Source organism: Cetorhinus maximus, chromosome 28 (assembly GCF_964194155.1).
Source record: "Cetorhinus maximus chromosome 28, sCetMax3.hap1.1, whole genome shotgun sequence".
NCBI lineage: Eukaryota > Metazoa > Chordata > Chondrichthyes > Lamniformes > Cetorhinidae > Cetorhinus > Cetorhinus maximus.
Genome location: NC_135906.1, coordinates 21,339,968 through 21,361,558, shown reverse-complemented (window position 1 = coordinate 21,361,558; position 21,591 = coordinate 21,339,968). Strand labels below are relative to the sequence as shown.

Sequence of the window (21,591 nt, the reverse complement as noted above, 5' to 3'; positions counted from 1 at the left end):
AGAGCATTAACCTTAGTCTCTGGATTACCCCTACAGTAACATCACCACCGCACACTACTGTCTTCCACTGAGATCCCTTCTAAAGTGCAACGCCCAGATCTACACACAATTACTCCTAGTGTGGTCTACCAGAGATTTGGGTATTTGCAGCAAAACTCCCCTTTCTATTCGAGCTGTCTGCTTGTGAATGCCAACATTCTGTTTGTATCTTTGATTATTTTATGAACCTGACTGCAACATTTTAGTGATGCAGGACGTTTAATCTGAGACTGATGATTTGGCTGTCTGATTACAGTCTATTTGAGAACCTCCTACCTCTAGGCAAACAGCCCTATTTATTTTCTGTTCATGGACTGTGACAATGAACCCAACCGCAATATTACAGCAAAGATAATCTACTCAAGCGCAGAACATCCTTATTGGAGTATTAACTCTAACACCAGCAAATTAAATACCTTGAATAATTTTATACTAAAAATCACCTTACCTGGTACACATACAATTATCTATTCTGCTCTCCCAAGGATCTATTGCCTTTTAGCATCATGGAATCCTACAGAACAGAAGGAGGCCATTCGGCCCATAGTGCCTCTGCCAGCGCTTAGAGCTATCCAATTAGTCCCACTTCTCTACTCTTTCCCTGTATCCCTGCAATTTCCTTTCCTTCGAATGTTTAACCAATTCCCTTATGGGAATTACTGTTGAATCTGCTTCCACCTCCCTTTCAGACAGCGATTTCTAACATTCTCTTTAACAAAAATGTTTTCTTTTCTGCCCTATTGCAAGTCTTTCCATCTCTTTTCCTTAAAGTTTACACTGTTTAATTTCTTGGTTTTCCTGCTTCCGTCTCCTACCCTCCATTTTGAAGACAGAAGCCATTAAAATGAGACTGCACTTTCCATGTTGGGCAAAGGGAAACTCTGCCCGTGTGGAATTTTGGGGAGCTTCATGTGGAGATTCTTAAACACGGTGATGGGTGTCCATATAACAGCTGACCCGGACAAAAATGCCCCCCTTTCTTGATCTCCCTCCCTCCCTCTCTCGGAATGATTTGCAGATGTTATCGGTGGCTTATGGGAGAGGCAGAGGCTAACTACATAGAGCGGGTTAAGCCATCACTCATAGCCATTGCAGAAGGGTTTATAGGTTCCATATCAGGACCTTCAGAATCAAAATGAAACCCAACCCCTCTCACTCTCACTCTCCAAAGAAAGACAAAGAGCACCATGTGCCCAACTACTGGGATTAGGAGATGGCAGTCTGAGGGGAGGGCAGGAGGCTGTCGACATCTGTGTGTGGCACACCTACTTGCCTTGAATGTATTTAACCATCTGTTTTCTGCTGTTGTATAGGGCCCTCCTGGTATGCCTGGTCTTAAGGGTGTTCAAGGGTTAAAAGGTGACAAGGTAGGTAATTCAGATCTGATGAAGAAATGATGTGCTAATGATGGGTACTTGACTCTGATGGCGATTTTGTTCTAATCACTTTCTGTAAACCCACTAGTATCTAGAATCAAATTCCCATTTACTCCCAACTCAGTTGACTTATCAATGGTGGTGGATATGATACACGCGCACATGCAGACACACAGGCATGCACACACATGCAGACATAGACATGCGTGGGGAAATTAACACACACACACACACACACGTGCATGGGGAAACACGCAAATATATACATACACACATGCACCGCACACGCACCACACACAAACTCACTTTAATTCACTGATTTAACACTAAAGGATTTGAAAAGTAACTGAAATAACTTGAGATAAGTTAGAAAATTGGCAGGAAACTATCTATGTGCCTTGCTTCTCTTTATCTAAGTGTTATTTTTATCTGGGGTTTTTACTCTGGAGCAAGACCGAACCTTTGAGTTTGGTGTCACCAGCCCTTCGATGAAGAGACCTCACACCTGCTATGGACGAATGTGTGTCTTTACCTGTTCACTGCTGGGATAATAAACGTGAGAGCCAGAGTTTGCACAGTGAATCCAATTACCGTCCTCCCGTCTCCTGGTTATGTTTCACATGTTCCCAGGTGACCTTGCCTTCCGTAGAGCAATAAACACCAGTGAGAGGGAGGGCCCAGGCCCTAATCCAGGTGATATTGAACATGAACTGGTCAATACCCAGTGCTGGGTACAACTGGTATAATTACAGGTACATAGGCACTTAGTAACCCCAAAAATGTCAGAGCATTAAACTAACGCACGAAACTCTTTGCGTTATTGGTGATTGCTCAGAAGAGACTCAGCCTTTTCCCTTTACAGCTTTGGCGTGACTGCAACTGCTGCCCTTTGTGCAGCATGGCCCAGGATAGGATTCCAAACCCCTGTCGCTCAGAGTGAACGAAATTCAAAGCTGTACTCCCCCGGGCTAGATTAGACGGCCAACCCTTCTGTGCATCCTTCTGATTTGAATGGGATCACTCGACTCCGCCGGGAATTCTATTGAGCTCCGAGTGTTTTGGATGACTGGTCTAAGGGCAATGGCGGTGTTATTATTCTCCTGTTGTTTTTTTTCCCAGGGGCACGTTGGTTTAATCGGCTTGATTGGACCTCCTGGCGAAATTGGCGAGAAGGGAGATCGAGGCCTTCCGGGAATCCAAGGAACACAAGGTCCCAAGGGGGATATTGTGAGTCACTGGGTTGATTCTGACCTAATGTGTTTTTTGGCAGCAAAACCTCGCTTAGATTGTGGGGGTTGGGAAGCCAGTCGATGTTCACTTGTCCGTGGTATCTTGCCTCTGGAGAGGTAACTGTAAATGAAGCATTAATCAGATGTCACTCTGATTGAGGTATTTCCACATTTGGATACCAGTTTTTCCTCGCCTCATTTTTTGGGGCCATTTTTTTTTTCCTTTATTCTTTCGTGGGATGTGGGTGTCGCTGGCAAGGCCAGCATTTGTTGCCCATCCTTAATTGCCCCTTCAGTGGCTTGCCAGGCCATTTCGGAGGGCAGTTAAGAGTCAACCACATAGCTGTGGGTCTGGAGTCACATGTAAGCCAGACCTGGTAAGGGTGACAGATTTCCTTTCCTACGTGGTCACTATTACTGAGATTAGCTCTGGATTCCAGTTTTATTAATTGGCCTTAAATTCCACCAGCTACCGTGGTGGGATTTGAACCCATATTCCCAGAGCATTCGTCTGGGCCTCTGGATTACTAGTCCAGTGACATTACCACTATGCTGCTATCTCCCCGCCCCTGGCATGTGTCATATGCTCATGGAGAATGCTCTGGGGTTTCTAAGGGTGTCGTCTCAACATGTTCCATTCGCACAGAGCATCCACTACGCAGCTCAAGAGAATGAGGGAGCTGAGCAGTTCCAACTCTTCAACAAGTAATATGATGTGCAATAGCTTTCCAAAATGTCTACCTGTTTCACCGTCAGCTCTCAATTTATCTTTGCAACTATGCTGTCCCACACCATTCCCACGGATACTACTATTTCAGCGTGAGATATGATTCAGAACTTAACGACCTTTTATTTTCTTCCCATTTTAGGGTGTTCCGGGTTTGGGCGGTCCCTTAGGCCCACCTGGATCTCCTGGTTTACCAGTAAGTAGATAGTCTTTTTTTCCTTACAGTGGAGATGACTCCAATTTAGTTTTTTGGTCTTTCTGTTGCATACTTTGCTGGCTTCCTACATTCCCCTTGGAATTCGGGTCAGAAACAAAGGACCAAGCAGCTGTCTCGATGGTGCCTGCAACTCTGCACAGACTGCTCTAGAATCCGGAAATTCCTGATTAATTGTTGACTAAAATCTGTCATGTTTCCTTCCCCCCGCCTCTGCCCCTTTCTTTTCGTTTTAGGGTCAACAGGGTCCGAAAGGTTCTAAGGGTTCTGACGTAAGTAGCTTCAATGATTGCACAACTTCATCCGTCGCGATGACTAATTAAACAAAGTCATTCATGGTCCTTGAACTGAATATCGTGTGGTCTCTCCCTTGCAGGGACCAATTGGCTTCAAAGGCGATGAGGGGCCTCCCGGTCCTCCAGGTCCACCTGTAAGCTTTCATTCATCTTTTTTTTTCATTTCTTGGTGATGGGGGAGGGCTGTGGAAAGTAACTGGGTTTTCTCTGGGCTCGGGTGTATGAAACTTCAGTCACCGCTCAAACTGCTTACTTGTGGCCAGTTATGGTTGGAATACTGGATACTTTTGTCCAGTTGGAATGTGAGGAGATACTCGAGCCATTTATTTTTTGTTAATTGTTGCAGAATTTCTTTGTCACTTAGCGAAGGGTCAAAATGATTCTCACTACGATTGGGAAGAGGAGGTCCTTGTGGCAGAGAGGGTGGCGTCCCAGCCTCTGAGCCAGAAGCTCTGGGTTCAAGTCCCAACCCAGGACTTGGCGCCCAAGGAAGGTGTGTTCATAATGTGGCCAAACAGGTTGAGTATCAGCCTGGAAATCCTTCCAACATATGCCAATGGCAAACGGTAAGCGCCAGGAGAGATTCCCGGTCAGCCACATGATGGAAAGGATGTTGGAGCCTCAACCATCACTATTCATAGTTGCGGACTACAACATGCGTGTAAAAGTGTATGTTGCCACAGCAACTCCGACTCCCTGAGTGAACTGTAACGTGCCACTGCTATTGGGAAATGTATCCTCAATGATCTCTCCTGTTGCTTATTGTCTCGTAATGTTATCTTTTCCGAGGGTTAACACACACTATCTGCAATTCTGTACCCGAGCGTCCAGCTTGCTAACCTACTGCCAGGCCTGTTTCGAACTCTGGGGAAAGTTTCGGGCCGATGACATTTCATCCAAACATCATTGACCTGAAACAAAAACAAAAATAGCTGGAAAAACTCAGCAGGTCTGACAGCGTCTGCGGAGAGGAACACCGTTAACGTTTCGAGTCCATATGACTCTTCAACAAAACTAAAGAAATATAGAAATGTGGTGAAATATAAGCTGGTTTGAGGGTGGGGGGGGTGTGGGACAGGTAGAGCTGGATAGGGGGGCCAGTGATAGGTGGAGGCAAAGACTTGAAATGTTAACTCCTGTTTCTCTCTCTGCCGATGTTGCCTGACTTGCAGCCATTTTCTGATTTTCTTTCAGACCCTCCCCACCCCCAACGGTGTTTTAATTTCGTTTTCCTGTTTTTAAACTGTGATGTTAACCGTGTTCCATTGTGAATCCGGTCACTGTTTTTTTTTCCCTTCGTCGGTGTGGAGGCTCTTGGCCACTTCCTCGGAACCTGTTCCTGGAGCTTCCCCGAGCTTTACTGTGGGTTATTTCTGGGGCCTGAGATGGGGGTGAGGGGGGGGGTAAACGGTCCATGTGGTCACTCAACGAAATGGGTTTGGCCTGTTCTGTTTGTCCATGCACCATCCTGATACAAATGAGCTCCTAGAATCAAAAAAATGGATAGAACACAGGAGGCCATTCAGCCCATCTGTGCTGGCCCTTTGCAAGGGCAACTCACCTCGTCCCAATCCCCCATCTTCTCCCCATAGCCCTGAACATTCTCCCTGTTCAGATCACATCCAATTCCCTCTTGAATGCCTCAACTGAACCTGCTCCATGAAAACGTTCTTTTTTCTCTCTCATGTTGCCTGTAGTTAACAAAATAAATTAGGGAAAGCATCAAACTTAAGGAAAAAGCATGGAACTGCGCAAAGATGAGTGGCAGGACAGATGACCGGTCAGAATATAAAAAACGGCAGAGAATGACTAAAAGGTTAATGAGGAGAAAGAAATTAGAGTATGAGAGGAAGCTAGCTAGAAATATGAAAATGGTTAGCAAGAGTTTCTACAGATATTTAAAAAGGAAAAGAGTAAGTAAAGTGAGTGTTGGTTCTCTAGAGAGTGACAATGGGGAGTTAATAGTAGATAATAAGGAAATGGTGGACGAAATGAACAAATATTTTGCTTCTGTCTTCACTATAGAGGATACAAAAAGCATTCCGGTAATATCTATAAATCAGGAGGAGGAGGGGAGAGAGAGACTTGTTGAAATTGCAATCACTAGGGAAACGGTACTGAGCAAACTGATGGAGCTGTGGGCTGACAAGTCTCCGGGTCCCGATGGACTTCATCCTAGGGCCTTAAAAAAGGTGGCTAATGAGGTAGTCGATGCATTGGTGTTAATTTTCCAAAGTTCCCTAGATTCTGGAAATATTCCATTCGACTAGAAAGTAGCAAATATAACCCCTCTATTCAAGAGGGGAGGGAGGCAGAAAACAGGAAACTATAGGTTGGTTAGCTTCATGTCTGTCATGGGGAAGGTGTTAGAATCAATCATTAAAGAGGTTATAGCTGAGCACTTAGAAAAACACAAGGTAATCAGGCAGAGTCAGCACGGTTTTGTGAAAGGGAAATCATGTTTAACCAATTTATTGGAGTTCTTTGAAGGAGCAACATGTGCAGTGGATAAAGGGGAGCCAGTAGATGTGCTGTACTTGGATTTCCAGAAGGCAATTGATAAGGTGCCACATCAAAGATTATTGCAGAAAATAAAAGTTCATGGTGTAGGGGTAACATATTAGCCTGGATAGAAGATTGGCTGAAGTAAGAAAACAGAGAGTATGTATAAATGGGTTGTTTTCGGACTAGCAGGATGTGACGAGTGGAGTCCCGCAGGGGTCTGTGCTGGGCCTCAACTTTTTACAATTTACATCAGTGACTTAGATGAGGGAGTTCTTGAATCCGCATTATAGGAAGGATGTGATTGAACTAGAGAGAGTGCAGAGGAGATTTACCAGGATGTTGCCTGGGCTGGAGAGTTTGAGTTATGAGGAGAGATTGGGTAGACTGGATTTTTTTCCTTGGAGCAGAGGAGATTGAGGGGGGAGATGATTGAGATGTATAAAATTATGAGGGAGTAGACAGGAAGGAATTTTTCCCCTTGGTGGAGGGATCAATAACCAGGGGGCATAGATTTAAGGTGAGGGGCAGGAGGTTTAGAGGGGATGTGAGGAAGAATTTTTTCACCCAAAGGGTGGTGGGAATCTGGAACTCACTACCTGAAAGGGTGGTAGAGACAGAAACCCTCATAACATTTAAGAAGTATTTGGATGTGCACTTGCGATGCCAGGGCATACAAGGCTATGGGCCTGGAAAATGGGATTAGAATAGTTAGGTACTTGTTTGACTGGCGCAGACTCAATGGGCTGAAGGGCCTTTTTCTGTGCTGTAGACCTCTATGACTCTGTGAGCAAAGGCATGGTAGCTAAATTTTCAGACGACACAAAGATCGGTAGGAAAGTATGTCATGAAGAGGACATATGGAATTTGCAGACAGATATAGATAGGTTGAGTGAGTGGGCAAAAATCTGGCAGGTGGAGTATGATGTGGGAATATGTGAAGTTGTTCACTTTGCCAGGAAGGACAAAAAAGCAGAGTATTACTTAAACAGGGAACAACTGGAGAATTCCAAGGTGCAGAGGGATCAGGGTGTCCTAGTACATGAGTTACATAAAGTTAGTATGCAGGTACAGCAAGTAGTTAAGAAGGCTAATGGGAAGTTATCCTTCATTATGAGAGGGATTGAACATAAAAGTAAGGATGTTATGCTTCAGTTATACAGGGCATTGGTGAGACCACGCCTCGAATACTGTGTGCAGTTTTGGTCTCCTTATTTAAGGAAGGATGTAAATGCATTGGAGGTGGTTCAGAGGAGGTTTACTAGATTGATACCTGGAATGAGGGGGTTGTCTTATGAGGAAAGGTTGGACAGACTGGGCTTGTTTCCACTGGAGTTTAGAAGAGTGAGGAGTGACTTGATTGAAGTATATAAGATACTGAACGGTATTGACAAGGTGGACATGGAAAGTATGTTTCCTCTTGTGGGTGAGTCCAGAACTAGGGGTCACTGTTTTAAAATTAGGGGTCGCCCTTTTAGGACAGAGACGAGGAGACATTTTTTCTCTCAGAGGGTCGTGCGACTTTGGAACTCTCTGCCTCAGAAGGTGATGGAGGCGGGGTCAGTGAATATTTTTAAGGCAGAAGTAGATAGATTCTTGTTAGGCAAGGGAATCAAAGGTTATCGGGGGTAGATGGGAATGTGGAATTCGAAACTCAGACAGATCAGCCATGATCTTATTGAATGGTGGAGCAGGCTCAAGGGGCTGAATAGCCTACTTCTACTCCTATTTTGTATGTCCACATGTTCGTGGCTCTTTGCCAATTACCTTCTAACAGTGTCTTCTAGTTCTTGACACTTCCGCCAAGGGGAACAGTCCACTCCGTCCAGACCCCTTCCGATTTTGATCACCCCTCTCAAACCCCTTCTCGTCTCCAAGGAGAACAAACCCGGCTTCTCCAATCTATCGACGTACCTGAAGTCCCTAATCCCTGGAATCGTTCTCGTGAATCATTTCAGCACTCCCTCCAATGCCTCCGCACCCTTCCTAAAGCGCAGTGTCCAGAATTGGATACAATAGTTCAGCTGAGGCTGAACCAGTGTTTTAGACAGGTTCATCGTAACTTCCTTGCTTTTGTACTCTCTGTCCCTATTAATAAAGCCAAGGGTATGGTATATGCCTCCTTAACTGCTTTGTCAACCTGTCCTGCCACCTTTCATTATTTGTGCACCCAGGTCCTTCTGCTCCTGCACCCCTGTTCGAATTATATCCTTTATTTTATATTGGCTCTCCTCATCTTCCTAACAAATGTCTGACTTCACACGTCTCTGCTTTGAATTTCACCTGCCATGTGTCCCTGTCCTGACCAGGGCCCACCACCTGAGGTTATACAGCCACTACCGATGTACAGGATGAAGACGAGGAGGTACGCTGAGGCTGAACAGTCCGACGATGCCGGCGGGAACCCCTTTGACTACGCTGAAGGAATGGAGGAGATCTTCGGGGCCCTGACTTCACTGAAAGATGAGGTGGAGCAGATGAGACGTCCAGTGGGGACACAGGACAACCCGGGGCGTACCTGCAAGGAGCTTCAGCTCTGTCACCCACACTTCAAAGATGGTAAAGTTGGAAAACTCCTTTGGTAGCACGCTCCCTTCTGAAGCCTGCTCAACAAAGCAGGGTTCCCACCCGAAAACCTACGTCCCTGACGCGTTTGCTCCCCATCACTCCTGCTTCGTGCCTTCTCTGTTCCCTTTCCTGAAGGGGCTTGGGTGACACTGAGCTAGAGTCACGTGGACACCCACCAGCCTGTGATATCCCACCCGACTGATCGTTCTCTCTGGGCTGAGCTCAGGACGTGAGTGTTGGCGGGTCACATGACATCGTCGCAATTGACATGCAGCTAACTTGCTGCAAATCAGGCCGTGCGGTGAATTAACCAAATAAACGATCAGTTAGCCCACAAACCGTTCACGAATTCTTTAAAAAAATAAAAGAATGGATACATTATTGAAGCTTCCTCAAACCGCAAAAGCTTAAAACATAAAATTCTAGAATATTCCAGCATAGAAGGAGGCTGAGCTGAACACCCTCAGCTTCTAGTCATTCTCTCCCTTTCATGGGATGTGGGCATCGCTGGCAAGACCAGCAATTGTTGCCCATCCCTAATTGCCTCTTGGACTGAGTGGCTCGCTCGGCCATTTCAGAGTCAACTACGTTGCTGTGGGCCTGGAGTCACGTGTAGGCCGGACCAGCTAAGAATGGCAGATTCCCTTCCCTGAAGGACATTAATGCACCAGATGGGTCTTTACGACAACTGGCGATAGTTTCATGGTCACCGTTACTGAGAGTAGCTTTCTATCCCAGCTTTGTTCATTGAATTTAAATTCCAACAGCTGCCTTTGAACCCATGGCCCCAGAGCATTAGCCTGGACCTCTGGATCACTAGTCCAGTGACAATGCCACGATGCCACCATCTTGCCCATTGATGTAACTTCCCTCATGCCTGGAACCATTGCTGTGATGGTAAATAGGATGTGTCTTTTTTTTCCCCATTGTACAAGTTTCCAAGCCATCTGCTTGTTAGTCTGCCCGACTGACACATTGGATGTATTGATTGAAAATGTGGAACTGCATATCCTTCCTTACTTGACCTTACAAGAAATCAGACAAAAATGTTCACCATCCTATGGCAGAACCATTGTACCCTATTCCAAATATTCAGTTATATTCAGCAAAGGATGTTGCGATTGGGTTGCCAGGATGACTTGGGAGCACTTGTGCCTCTGGGTCAAGCGGTTGTGGGTTCAAGTCCGAGATCGGGACTTGAGTAACGAGTCCGATACTTTGTGCAGCAGTGTCAGTGGAACCACCCTTTTGTTAAAATCTTTCTCTAAAGCTCTCACTCGCCAGTTCGTTTAATGGAGTTGTAATACGAGGTTGAGATCAAAGAGTCTTTTTCCTTTGCACCCTATCCTGTGAATTTATTAATCATCCCCCAGCAACCTGATAAATACATTGGAATATTTAAAAGGGAATTGGATAAATACTTGAAGGGAAAAATTTGCCGGTCTGTGAGTAAAGAGCAGGGAGTGGTGGGACTAATTGGCTAGCTCTTTCGAGGAGTTGGCATGGACATACTGTGCTAAGTGGCCCCCTCTCTGTGCTGTACCATTCTGTGGCTCTACATGCTCTTCAGTTTGCGTTCTTTGAAATTGTTCATTCTAGCAAAACTTTTTTCTCCCATAGTAACGCCACCGGAAGGGATTCTAGACCACCTAATGTTTTGTGCTGTAGTTACAGCGATGTTGTTAATCCTTGCACCTCTCAAAGGGCATCCCTTCACAGCTCGAACCCCAAGTTAGTAGCGGAATGAAGCGTGACATGTTCCCAGTCCTACCTAGACTATTCTAACTGGACATTGAGAATCGGGAGCCTTTACAATGTACCAGCTACAAAGGCTCATCTTTAGTTGGGACTCCTTGGGGTGTTTCACCTTGCTGAAGGCACTATATAAATGCAAGTTGCTGTTGTTGTGGAGGGCGTAACTTTCCTTTAGCTTTTTTTGGCCCTTCTCGGTGATCTCCCTCACAGAAGAGGAGAGTGTTTCAGGCCTTCACATTTCATGTGTGGCCTCTCTTTGGGTTTCATGTACACTGAGGGCGGGACTCCCCACATCCTCTGTATCAATGTTGGAGGTGAGTCTGCCACCTCTTAGTGAGCTCAGTCGGAGTCCATCAGCTCTACCCACCACTGATGCTGCAGGTAGGTCAAGGAGTTGGTCTTCAGCAGTGGACCCGGACATTCAGGTATGTCAGGGATCTCGCTGGCGCAAGACTGACGGGCCCTGGGATGGGGCTGGGGGGGCAGGTTGGATGGGGCGGGGGGGGATGATGGATATGGGGAGAGGCATCTGATTAGCAGTGGGGCCCTGGCAAGAGGCACCTCCGCTTTACCTGGCCCACGGGTTGAGAAGTTCCAGGCTGCACGTTGAGCGCCAGCCTCTCCCGCTGCCCGTTAAATCAGAGCGGCGGCAGGATGAGGCCCTCAATTGGGCGTTAACTGCCCATTTAAAGGCTTCAGTTGAGTCATGGGCATGCGGCCCACTCAACGCCTCTCCCCGCTGGTCATGAAAACACGGTGCAAGGGTGGGTGGGCAGGCAGCAGGCACGGCACCGGTGACACGGCGCCCTAATTTACTGATCCACCCACTGGCTTTCCCGCTTGTGGGTGACCCATAAAATGCAGCCCCTGGTGTTGAATTCACACATCCCCCTCCGAGCTGCAGCACATCTTGTAGGCTCTCCATGGGGAAGGTCAGATGGAGCAATCAAAAGATAAAGAAAAGAATTTGGAAGGACAGAACTCATGATCTGAAATGACGAAGAAGGCTGATTTATCTGCCCCTTCTCGAGGGCATTTAAGAATGGGCAATAAATGCTGGCCACGAATTAATTTTTTTTAAATGTAGTAGTCGTGGTCCTGGACTTATTGATAAGGCTGGAAGCGACACTATTAACAAACTCTATCTCTTATTCAGTATTACGCTATTTATAAGGTGGTCACTACACGATGCTCTACATAGAACTGTCTCTCTCCATGCTCTGTTATCATGTGACCTTACGTCACTGATGCTGCCCTGTGAGGAATAGACTGGGTCTTTATTCTTTGGAGTTTAGAAGAATGAGAGGTGCCTCTCATTTGAACACACACAATCCATACAGGGCTCGACAGGGGAGGTTCAGGAAGGATGTTTGCCCTGGGTTGGGGGCGATGTCTAGAACCAGGGACACAGTCTCCGAATAAGGGATAGGCCGTTTAGGACTGAGATGGGGAGGAATTTCTTCACTCAGAGGGTGGTGATCTTCGGCCCCTCGATCTTGCTCCGCCATTTAATAAGATCATGGTTGACCTAGTAGTGACCTCAACTCTGCATCCTGCCTACCCCCCGATAACCTATCACCCCCCTTGCTTACCAAGAGTCTATCCGCCTCTGCCTTAAAAATATTCAAAGACTTTGCTTCCACCGCCTTTTCAGGAAGAGAGTTCCAAAGACTCTCCACCCTCTGAGTGAAAAAATTTCACCTCATCCCTGTTTTAATCCTTTATTTTTAAACAGTGACCCCTAGTTCTAAGTTCTCCCACAAGAAGAAACATCCTCTCCACATCCACCCTGTCAAGACCCCTCAGGATCTTATATGTTACAATCAAGTCGCCTCTTACTCTTCAAAACTCCAGTGGACACAAGCCCTGTCTGTCCTACCTTTCCTCATAAGACAACCCACCCAATCCAGGTATTAGTCTGGTAAACCTTCTCTGAACTCCAACGCATTTATATCCTTCCTTAAATAAGGTGACCAATACTGTACACAGTACTCCAAATGTGGTCTCACTAGTGCCCTGTACACAACTAGAGTATAACCTCCCTATTTTTGGATTCGGTTCTCCTCGCAATAAATGATAACATTCTATTAGCTTTCCTAATTTCGTGGGATCATAGAAAAGAATAATACTGCACAAAGGAGAGCAGTCGGTGCCTGTGCTGGCTCCTGGAAAGAGCTATTCAATTCGTCCCTCTCCTTTGCTCTCTTTTTAAAATTAATTTTTCATGCGGTGTGAGTGACACTGGCAAAACCAGCCTTTATTGCCCACCCCCAATTTTGAGTGTTGGTGAGCGGCCTTCTTGAACTGCACTATTTAGTGTGGCTACACCCACTTTGTTGTTAGGAAGGTTTTTGACTCGGCAACAGTGAAGGCACAGCAATAAGGTTTCTCGTCAGAGTGGTGTGTGGCTTGGAGGGAGACTTTCAAGTTGTGATGTTCCCACGCATCTGCTGCACTTGTTCTTCTAGGTAGTAGAGGTCATAGGTTTGGAAGGTGCTGTTGAAGGAGCCTTGGTGAGTTGCCGCAATGTATCCAGTAGATGGTACACACTGCTGCCACTGTGCATCGGTGGTGGAGGGAGTGAATGTTTGTGGATGGGTTGCCAATCAAGTGGAGCTGCTTTGTCCTGGACGGTGTCAAGCTTCTTGAGTGTTGTTGGAGCTACACTCATCCAGGCAAGTGGGGAGTATTCCATTGCACTCCTGCCTTGTGCCTTGTAGATGGTGGATAGGCTTTGGGAAGTCAGGAGGTGAGTTACTCTCCACAGGATTCCAAGCCTCTGTCCTGCTCTTGTAGCCACAGTATTTATATGGCTAGTCCAGTTCAGTTTCTGCTCAATGGTAAGCCCCCAAGATGTTGATAGTGGGGGATTCAGCAATGGTAATGCCATTGAATGTCATGGGGGGATGATTAGTTTCTCTCTTGTTGGAGATGGTCATTGCCTGATACTTGTGTGGCGCAAATATTACTTGCCGCTTATCAGCCCGAGCTTGAATATTGTCCAGGTCTTGCTTCACATGGGCACGGACTGCTTCAGTATCTGAGGAGTTGCAATTGACACTGAGCACTGTCATAAGCCAACATCTCTACTTCTGACTTTCGGTCATGGATGAAGCAGCTGAAGATGGTTGGGCCGAGGACACTCCCTGAGGAACTCCTGCAGTGATGTCCTGGGACTGAGATGATTGACCTCCAACAACCACAATCATCTTCCTTTGTGCTCGGTATGACTACAACCAGTGGAGAGTTTTCCCCTCCGTTTCCCATTGACTCCAGTTTTGCTGAGGCTTCTTGATGCCACACTCGGTCAAATGCTGCTTTGATGTCAAGGGCAGTCACACTCGCCTCACCTCGGGAGTTCAGCTGTCTTGCCCACGTTTGGACCAAGGCTGTAATGAGGTCAGGAGCTGAGCAGCCCGAGCAGAACCGAAGCTGAGCCTCAGTGAGCAGGTGAGTAAGTGCTGCTTGTTAGCGCTACCGACAACACCTGTCAACACATTGCTGACGATCGAGAGTAGGCTGATGGGATTGTCATTGGCTGGGTTGGATTTGTCTTGCTTTTTGTGGACAGGATATACCTGGGCAATTTTCTACATTGTCATTAAAGCAAACAGTGCTGGAAAAACTCAGCACCTGTGGAGAGGAAAACAGAGTCCAATGTGACTTCTTCAGAACAGTTTCCACATAGCCGGGTAGATGGAGTGTTGTAGCTGTACTGGAACAGCTTGGCTAGGGGTTTGTTCTGGAGCATAGACCTTTCCCCACAGCTTTGCGAATGTTTCCCCCTTTGAGTATATATCTAATTCCCTTTTGAATCTTACACTTAAATCTGCTTTCACTGCCTTTTTCAGGCAGCGGCTGATCGGAACAACTTAATTGCTGTGTTTTTTAAAGAATTAAAAATTCTCCTCAGCTTCACCCCCTGGTTTTTTTTGCCAATCTTCTTCCTTCAATGTCCTCTCTTCACCGTCCCTCCAGCCAGCGGAGGGGCTTACTCTATCAAAACCCCTTGTAATTTTGAACAACTCGATTTAAAATCCCTTAACATTTGATGCTCTAAGGAGAACAATCTCAGCTTCTCCAATCTCTCCACATTAACTGAAGTCCCTCATGCCTGGTACTGTTCCAGTAAATCTCCTCTCCTTGACATCCTTCCTAAAGTGCGGTGCCCAGAACTGGATGCAACACTCTGGTTGGCGATTTATAAAGATTTACAGTAACGTCCTTGGTTTTTGTGCACTCTCTTTTTATTTATAAAGCTAAGGAACCCGCGTGTTTGGTTTTTTTTAAAAAAAAGTTTTCTCAATTTGTCCGACCGGCAAAGATTTGTGTATGTGACCTCTCGGAGGTCTCTGTTCCTGCATGCCATTTAAAATGTGCCATTTGTTTTATTTACAATTCTGCACCAGAGATATTAAAAGACACCCATTGTTCCCCTCCCCCAGGTAATTATTGGATCGACCCCAATCAAGGTTGTGCCAAGGATTCTTTCAAGGTTTTCTGTAACTTCACTGCTGGCGGAGAAACCTGTATCTTCCCTGACAAGAAAACTGAAGGAGTAAGTTAGCAAGGGCATTACATGGTACAGCGATATCAGAATGGATCTTTTAATGGAGCACTGCACACAATTTAATTCGAGCCGCAGCGTTTGGAGGCTCTCATTATTCACTCACTCGGCTAGCTAATGTGAGTCGGCCCTCTGCTTTCCCTCCTCCCTCATTGGCCTTTGCCTTGATCATTTTCCTACGTTAGAAAAAGAAATGCTCACGCTTATGTGACACTTAATCTTGTGCTCAAAGTGCTATACCGCAGTGATAGGTTTATCTTGAAGATCAGTGTTTGCAACTATTGTTCAGTTGGGCCTCTTAAAATTGACAGCACAGAAACAGGCCCAATTGCTCTCTCATCAGTGCTTATGCTGCACAAGAGCCTCTTCTCACCCACTTCACCTCACCCTAACAACATATCCCTTTATTCCTCCCTCCCTCATGTGTTTATCCAAGCTTCCCCTTAAACATATCTATGGCTGTTCACATCACAAGCACTCCCGGCAGTAGCAAGTTCCACCTTCTCACCGCTCTCTGGGTAAGCTTGCCTTGCATTTCCTATGGGATTTATTGGCAGCTTTATTCCTGACCCCGAGTTTTGTTTCTCCTGGAGTGGATTCGTTCCCTATACCCTATTAAAATCCCCTTCATAATTTTATATCAGCTTTAGTCAAGTGCACTTTTCCACAAATACCATGGGGACACTTCACATGGAATATGAAAGGGTTCCCACAGTAGGAGTAGGAGTGTCCCTGAGGATTTGCATTAGGGTACAGTGATGGGGCAGAATACAGGAAGCAGGGGGATGGGGTCTTCCTCTGCCTCGCTGCCCCCATCCCTGCCCTCGGAGTGTTGGATACCAGCTCTGAGCAGCAAAAAAGTTCCAACGTGAAACGAAAGCAGAAAATGCGGGGAAAAAACTCAGCGGGTCTGGCGGCCTGTGTGGAGAGAGAAACAGAGTCAACGGTTCGAGTCCGTGTCAGAACTCGGCACAGACTCGAAACGTTAACTCTGTTTCTCTCTCCACCGACGCTGCCAGACCTGCTGAGCATTTCCAGCATTTTCTGTCTTGATTTCAGATTTCCAGCGTCCGCAGTATTTTGCTTTTAACCAAAAGCACCAACACGTCCCTTTCTCAAGCCCCTGGCTGTTCCCTCCTGTCGACTTCAGCAGCGCCAACTTTAATGGGCAGAATCTCACCCTTGTCGGGCGGGCTTGGCGAGCAGGGAGGGGGGGTGGTTGGTGGGGGTGTAGGGGGGAGGGGGGAGCTGCCTCAGGGAGATGAAGCATTTCAAAACAGTAAATAAAGAAAGAAATAACGTAACAAAACGTGTCCCCCTCATGTGATTCTGTCCCATGAGCAGGGACATGTCATTCATTAAAATTCAAAACATTTTTTATTTTATTTTTATTTGCTTTAGGAAACTTCATCTCCCCCCCGCCCCCGTGGACGAGGTTTCCTAAAAAGCGCAAAGGCCACTTGGCCTTAACGCCCACCCGCCCGCCCACCCACCATCAGGTTGGACGGGCAGCGAAAAAATTCTACTCGATGGACCCTTCAATGGCCTTGACAGGCCTTTTAATTGACGGCGGGTGCGCAGCCAACTCCGGCACGCTCCCGCCAGACGAAATATCGCGCCACTGCGCGTTGACATCGGGACACTCGGCCGACGTCAACGCGCCCCAGTTTACCCTCGAGCGGGCCGGGCATCACGCCCACCTTCCCAGCTTAAAATTCTGCTCAGTGTTGTGTGTTTGTGAGTGTGTGTTTCTTTTTTAATGTCATTTGTTCCTGAGGTGCGGTTTGTGATAGCAAAGAGCGGTGGTTATTGTTTGTGATATATCCTGTAAGTCTGGGCTGTGGCTGACGCGATGCTGTTTGGATGTAAAGCTGTGTCTGAAGTTTGGTGGTCATGACCCTGCTTTATGACTTTTGCAGGTTAAAGTTTCTTCCTGGCAAAGGGACAAACCTGGAACTTGGTACAGCAAATTCAAACGAGGCAAGCAGGTAAGATCTCCGGGACAAAACGGTGCCTGGAATTAAAAATATATCACGCATTCCGTAGGAACAGGGGAATGAAGAACTCGAGTACAAACTGGTTTTTATTCACAAACAGTGTCATGGAAGATCAGATTGATATGTGTTGCTGCATGCAGTGCTCTTACCACTCTGCCCACAACATAAGACCATAAGACATAGGAGCAGAAATTAGGCCATTCGGCCCATCGAGTCTGCTCCGCCATTCAATCATGGCCGATAAGTTTCTCAACCCCATTCTCCCGCCTTCTCCCCGTAACCTTTGATCCCCTTACCAATCAAGAACCTATCTATCTCGGTCTTAAATACACTCAATAATAATGTGTCAACGGTTGTGGATTGAAGAGCACTCTTGCCTCTGAGCCAGAAGGTTGTGGGTTCAAGTCCCACACCCAGCGCCTTGAGCACAAAAACCTCGGCTGACCCTCTCAGTGCAGTGCTGAGGGAGTGCCGCACTGTCTTTCAGATCAGATGTGTAAACGGAACCCCAGCCTGGCCCCTCAGGTGGACAGGAGGGATTCCATGGCACTCTTCAAAGAAGATCAGGGAAATATTGATCCCTCAGCCAACGGAGGATCGGTTATTATCAGGCTCGTTGGACCTTGCTGTGCGCAGTTTGGCTGCCTTGTTACAATGACCACATTTCATTGGCTGTAAAGAACTTTAGCATGTGTGGCCATACACTGTGTAAGCACAAACTCAATCATTTTTTTTTGTCTTTCTGATATTCGCGCCTGGCTAGTTCCTTTGCACCAACGATTTCAGGCACCACATCAGCGCATGAACCATTAGGTTTCATGAAATGTTCAGTAATCTCTGGCTCTGTTGAGCCCCCCAGCCTTCGGCTTCACTCCAGATCAACGATTTACCTAGTTTGTTTTTGTGAAAGCTTAAGCAAGTTGGGCTCGTGTGAGAAATAACGGAGTTTGTGTCAGTTGGGATTCTCCTCGGGATGGTGACAAAGGATGCGGACAAATCTGGCAATGGCCTCGTTGCTCCAATGACGGATTCCTCTCCCCGCTCATACCTTCTTGCCACCCTTCCCCAAGGCCACCGTACAGAAGACGGCAATAGGTCAAATGAAGTGGTGACAGGGAGCCTTGCCGTAGAAGCAGAGGCTGTTGTTACAACCTCCCGTTGGAGGCCTATAAGTTTAGGAAAGACTTTGATAGGGCAGACGTAGAGAAGACGCTCCTATTGGTGGAGGGGGTCAAAATATAAGACCGTCACTAATAAATCCAATTGGGAATACAGGAGAAACTTATTTACCCAGAGAGTGGTGAGAATGTGGAACTCGCTACTGCACAGAATGGTTGAGGTGGATGGCGTAGACACATTTAAGGAAAGGCTAGGTAAGCACATGGGAGAGAAAGGAATACTGATAGAGTGAGATGAAAAGGAGTGGGAGGAGGCTTATGTGGATGGGCCAAATGGCCTGTTTCTTTGCTGTACAATCGGTGTCATTCTAAGGAATTCCTGTTCCTCAAAGCCAGGGCCCAGCCTTTGCCAGCTGAAGATCTCCGTGTTGGACAAGTACCTCAATTGCTCTTGATGCCATCTTTGGGGTGCGTCTGTCCCTTTAAGAGGTCCCTTACTGACTCTTCTTGCGCTATGTCCCTATCGTCATTGGGATTTTCTGCCCCCTCACTGCCGGACTCTCGTTTCAGAGCGAGAAAGGTACCAGGCATCCCCGGGACATTGCAACCGGCTTAGGGTTGGGGTGGGTTTGGAGAAGAATCGAGGCCACTACCCTTCAGAGCCGCGTATAATTTAGTGAATTGTATGATTGGCTGTTCTTCAGTTAAGTACAGTCCACAATATAGGACTGAATAGCCTTGATGAGCAACATATGGTCATTTTAGATGGATCTGTTGGAAAAGCCCATGTACCCACTGGAGTTGCGCTAAGTAACATGTGGAGAATTTCTTTACTGATGACAATACACTTATTCTGATCTCCGGAGGCAATCACTAATGTTGTAACAATTCAACTAATGACTACAAAGAACTGCATTGAATTCAAAGAACAGAAAAAGGCCATTCGGCCCAACCGGTCCATGCTGGTGTTCGTGCTCCAAACAAGCCTCCTCCCATCTTATTTCACACCCCCCCCCTGTAAGCAAAACCTCCCATCCCTTCCTGCCACATGCGCTTATTTAGCTTTCCCCCTGGCTAGGCATGGAACGATCCCAATCCAAACCCGCCCTGGCCTGATGTAGGGCCACCTGTTTCCGGCCGTTTTGATTCCACCCGCTCAGCGTTCGCTCTGGTCTTTTCCCCATCAGCTTATGTACACGGACTCCGATGGCAATCCTGTCCATGTGGTTCAGATGACCTTCCTGCGCCTTCTGAGTGCCGCAGCCCGTCAGAGATTCGTTTACAACTGCCAGCAGTCCATCGCCTGGTTTGACTCTGCCACGAAAAGCTACAAGAAGGCCGTGCGCTTCTTAGGAGCCAACGACGAGGAGCTGTCGTACACCAGGACACCGTACATCAGTGCCATCTATGATGGCTGTAAAGTAAGGAACGATTGTTTTTACCGGGGTTGCAGTACGCGTGTGTGGGGCCTAAAGAGCCTCGAGGGCCCATGTTCAGCATTAAACAGCACATTGTGTCCTTGCAACACTCCTTATCCTCTTAGGCTGGACCTCCCAGTGTAGTACTTGAGGGAGTGCTGCACTGTGGGAGGTGCCGTCATTCAGACGAGATGTCAAACCCAGCTCGTCCATCCTCTCGGGCGGTAAAAGGGTCACAAGTCACTGTGGGAGGGGAGTTCTCCCCGGTGTCCTGGTTAATATTTACCCCCTCGGTTAACATCACTGAAACAGTTTACCTGGTCATTCCCACGTTGCTGTTTATGGTATCTTGTTGCACTGTCGTGTTTCCCGTGTTATAACGGTAACCACACGTCCAAAGTTTTTCACCGGCCGTAAAGTGCTTTGCCACATCCTGAGCTTGTGAAAGGCGCCACAGAAATGCAAGACCTTCATTTTCTGCTTTTCTAGTGGAACCTCATTTATTGAAGATGTGGGGGGGGGTGGGGGGGAGGGAATTGAAATTGGTGAATGACCCAAACTGTGGCCGCACATTCTCATGGGGGAGAATGTCCTCCCTGTCAGGTCGGGAGCAGGCGCGGAGATGATCGCCGCCCGCTGCCATTTTACACGGGCACACCAATTAAGGCCCGCCCAGCGTGACACGCGTCCGGCAGCGCTCAGCGCCACCTGTACGGGCGGGCGGGGGGGGGAGAGTCGGGGCCTGCCCCCATTTCGTGCACGCCCTCCAACAACCACTTCAATCACCCTGAGGCACGGAGCTTCCTCAGGGAGATTAAGCGCCGTTGTGTAGTTTAAAATAAAGAAGGTTAAAAAATCATTTACACGTGTCCCCTCATGTGACAGCATCATGTTTATGAAGTGTTTAAAAAAAATATTTATTAATTTAATAAATCCTTCATGAAACCTCATCCCGCCCGTGGATGAGGCTTCATGAAAATTGCGAAGGCCGCCTGGGCTCTTCGCCTGCCCCCCCACCCCCGCCAACCCTTAAGGTCGGACAGGCAGCCCTGTCAAATTGGTTAGTTGGTTTATTAATGGCCTTAACGGGCCGACTCCAGCGCACGCCCGCCGAACGGAAGATCGGAATGACGCGCGGTGACGTCGGGACACGGGGGTCACTTTACGGCGTTCGGCGTGCGGGGCCTGCTCCTGCAGGCCGAACAGGAAATTCTGCCCCATAGTGCAGCAAGGGAACGGAGATAAAACGGGATAACAAATGGAATTGAATTTTCTTTGGGCTACGAGGTTAATTTGCGTGAGATATGGTGACCTGCACAATTCGGCAACAAGATGGATCTTGTTAAAAATTCTGGCAGGTATCGAAGGCAATAATTGGAGTCACGACAATTAGTTAAAGGAGATTCCACATCAGTTTTCGAGTAATAGATACGGGGAAGGTCTCGACATGAGTTCAAACAAGAGCGTAGCCTTTTATGTATTACTGGAGGGTTTCCGTCTATCAGGATTTGCCGGAGTTCAGATGATCATGGATCCCATTCCAATTTATTTACAGTCATTGGAAACACACACAAGAGGCACCCTTTGGTCGTCTCCTCCAGAGCCAAAGTGTTTTTTTATCAAGATGAGCCACATGGAGCCTAGCTAGAGAGAGCTTTAATCAACTTCACCATTTAGAGACCCGCAGCTGTATTTTTAGGCCTCTCTGAGTAGGCAGTTGAGCGTGCTAATGGCCCCTTGAAGCCATTGGGATTTTCCAGTTGGCCTCCAGATCCCCACAGGCCG

General features: G+C 47.2%; 1 protein-coding gene across 1 annotated transcript in view; it reads left to right on the top strand.

Moving 5' to 3' along the window:
- LOC144668908 (uncharacterized) overlaps positions 1-21,591 on the top strand; it is a 253,801-nt gene that overhangs the window by 229,987 nt on the left and 2,223 nt on the right. The window contains exons 58-66 of the mRNA XM_078531379.1: positions 1,353-1,406; positions 2,535-2,642; positions 3,514-3,567; positions 3,822-3,857; positions 3,962-4,015; positions 8,693-8,942; positions 15,152-15,264; positions 17,193-17,261; positions 19,576-19,809. Of these exons, the coding sequence (XP_078387505.1) occupies positions 1,353-1,406; positions 2,535-2,642; positions 3,514-3,567; positions 3,822-3,857; positions 3,962-4,015; positions 8,693-8,942; positions 15,152-15,264; positions 17,193-17,261; positions 19,576-19,809 (972 nt within the window). The remainder of the gene's footprint in view (positions 1-1,352; positions 1,407-2,534; positions 2,643-3,513; positions 3,568-3,821; positions 3,858-3,961; positions 4,016-8,692; positions 8,943-15,151; positions 15,265-17,192; positions 17,262-19,575; positions 19,810-21,591) is intronic.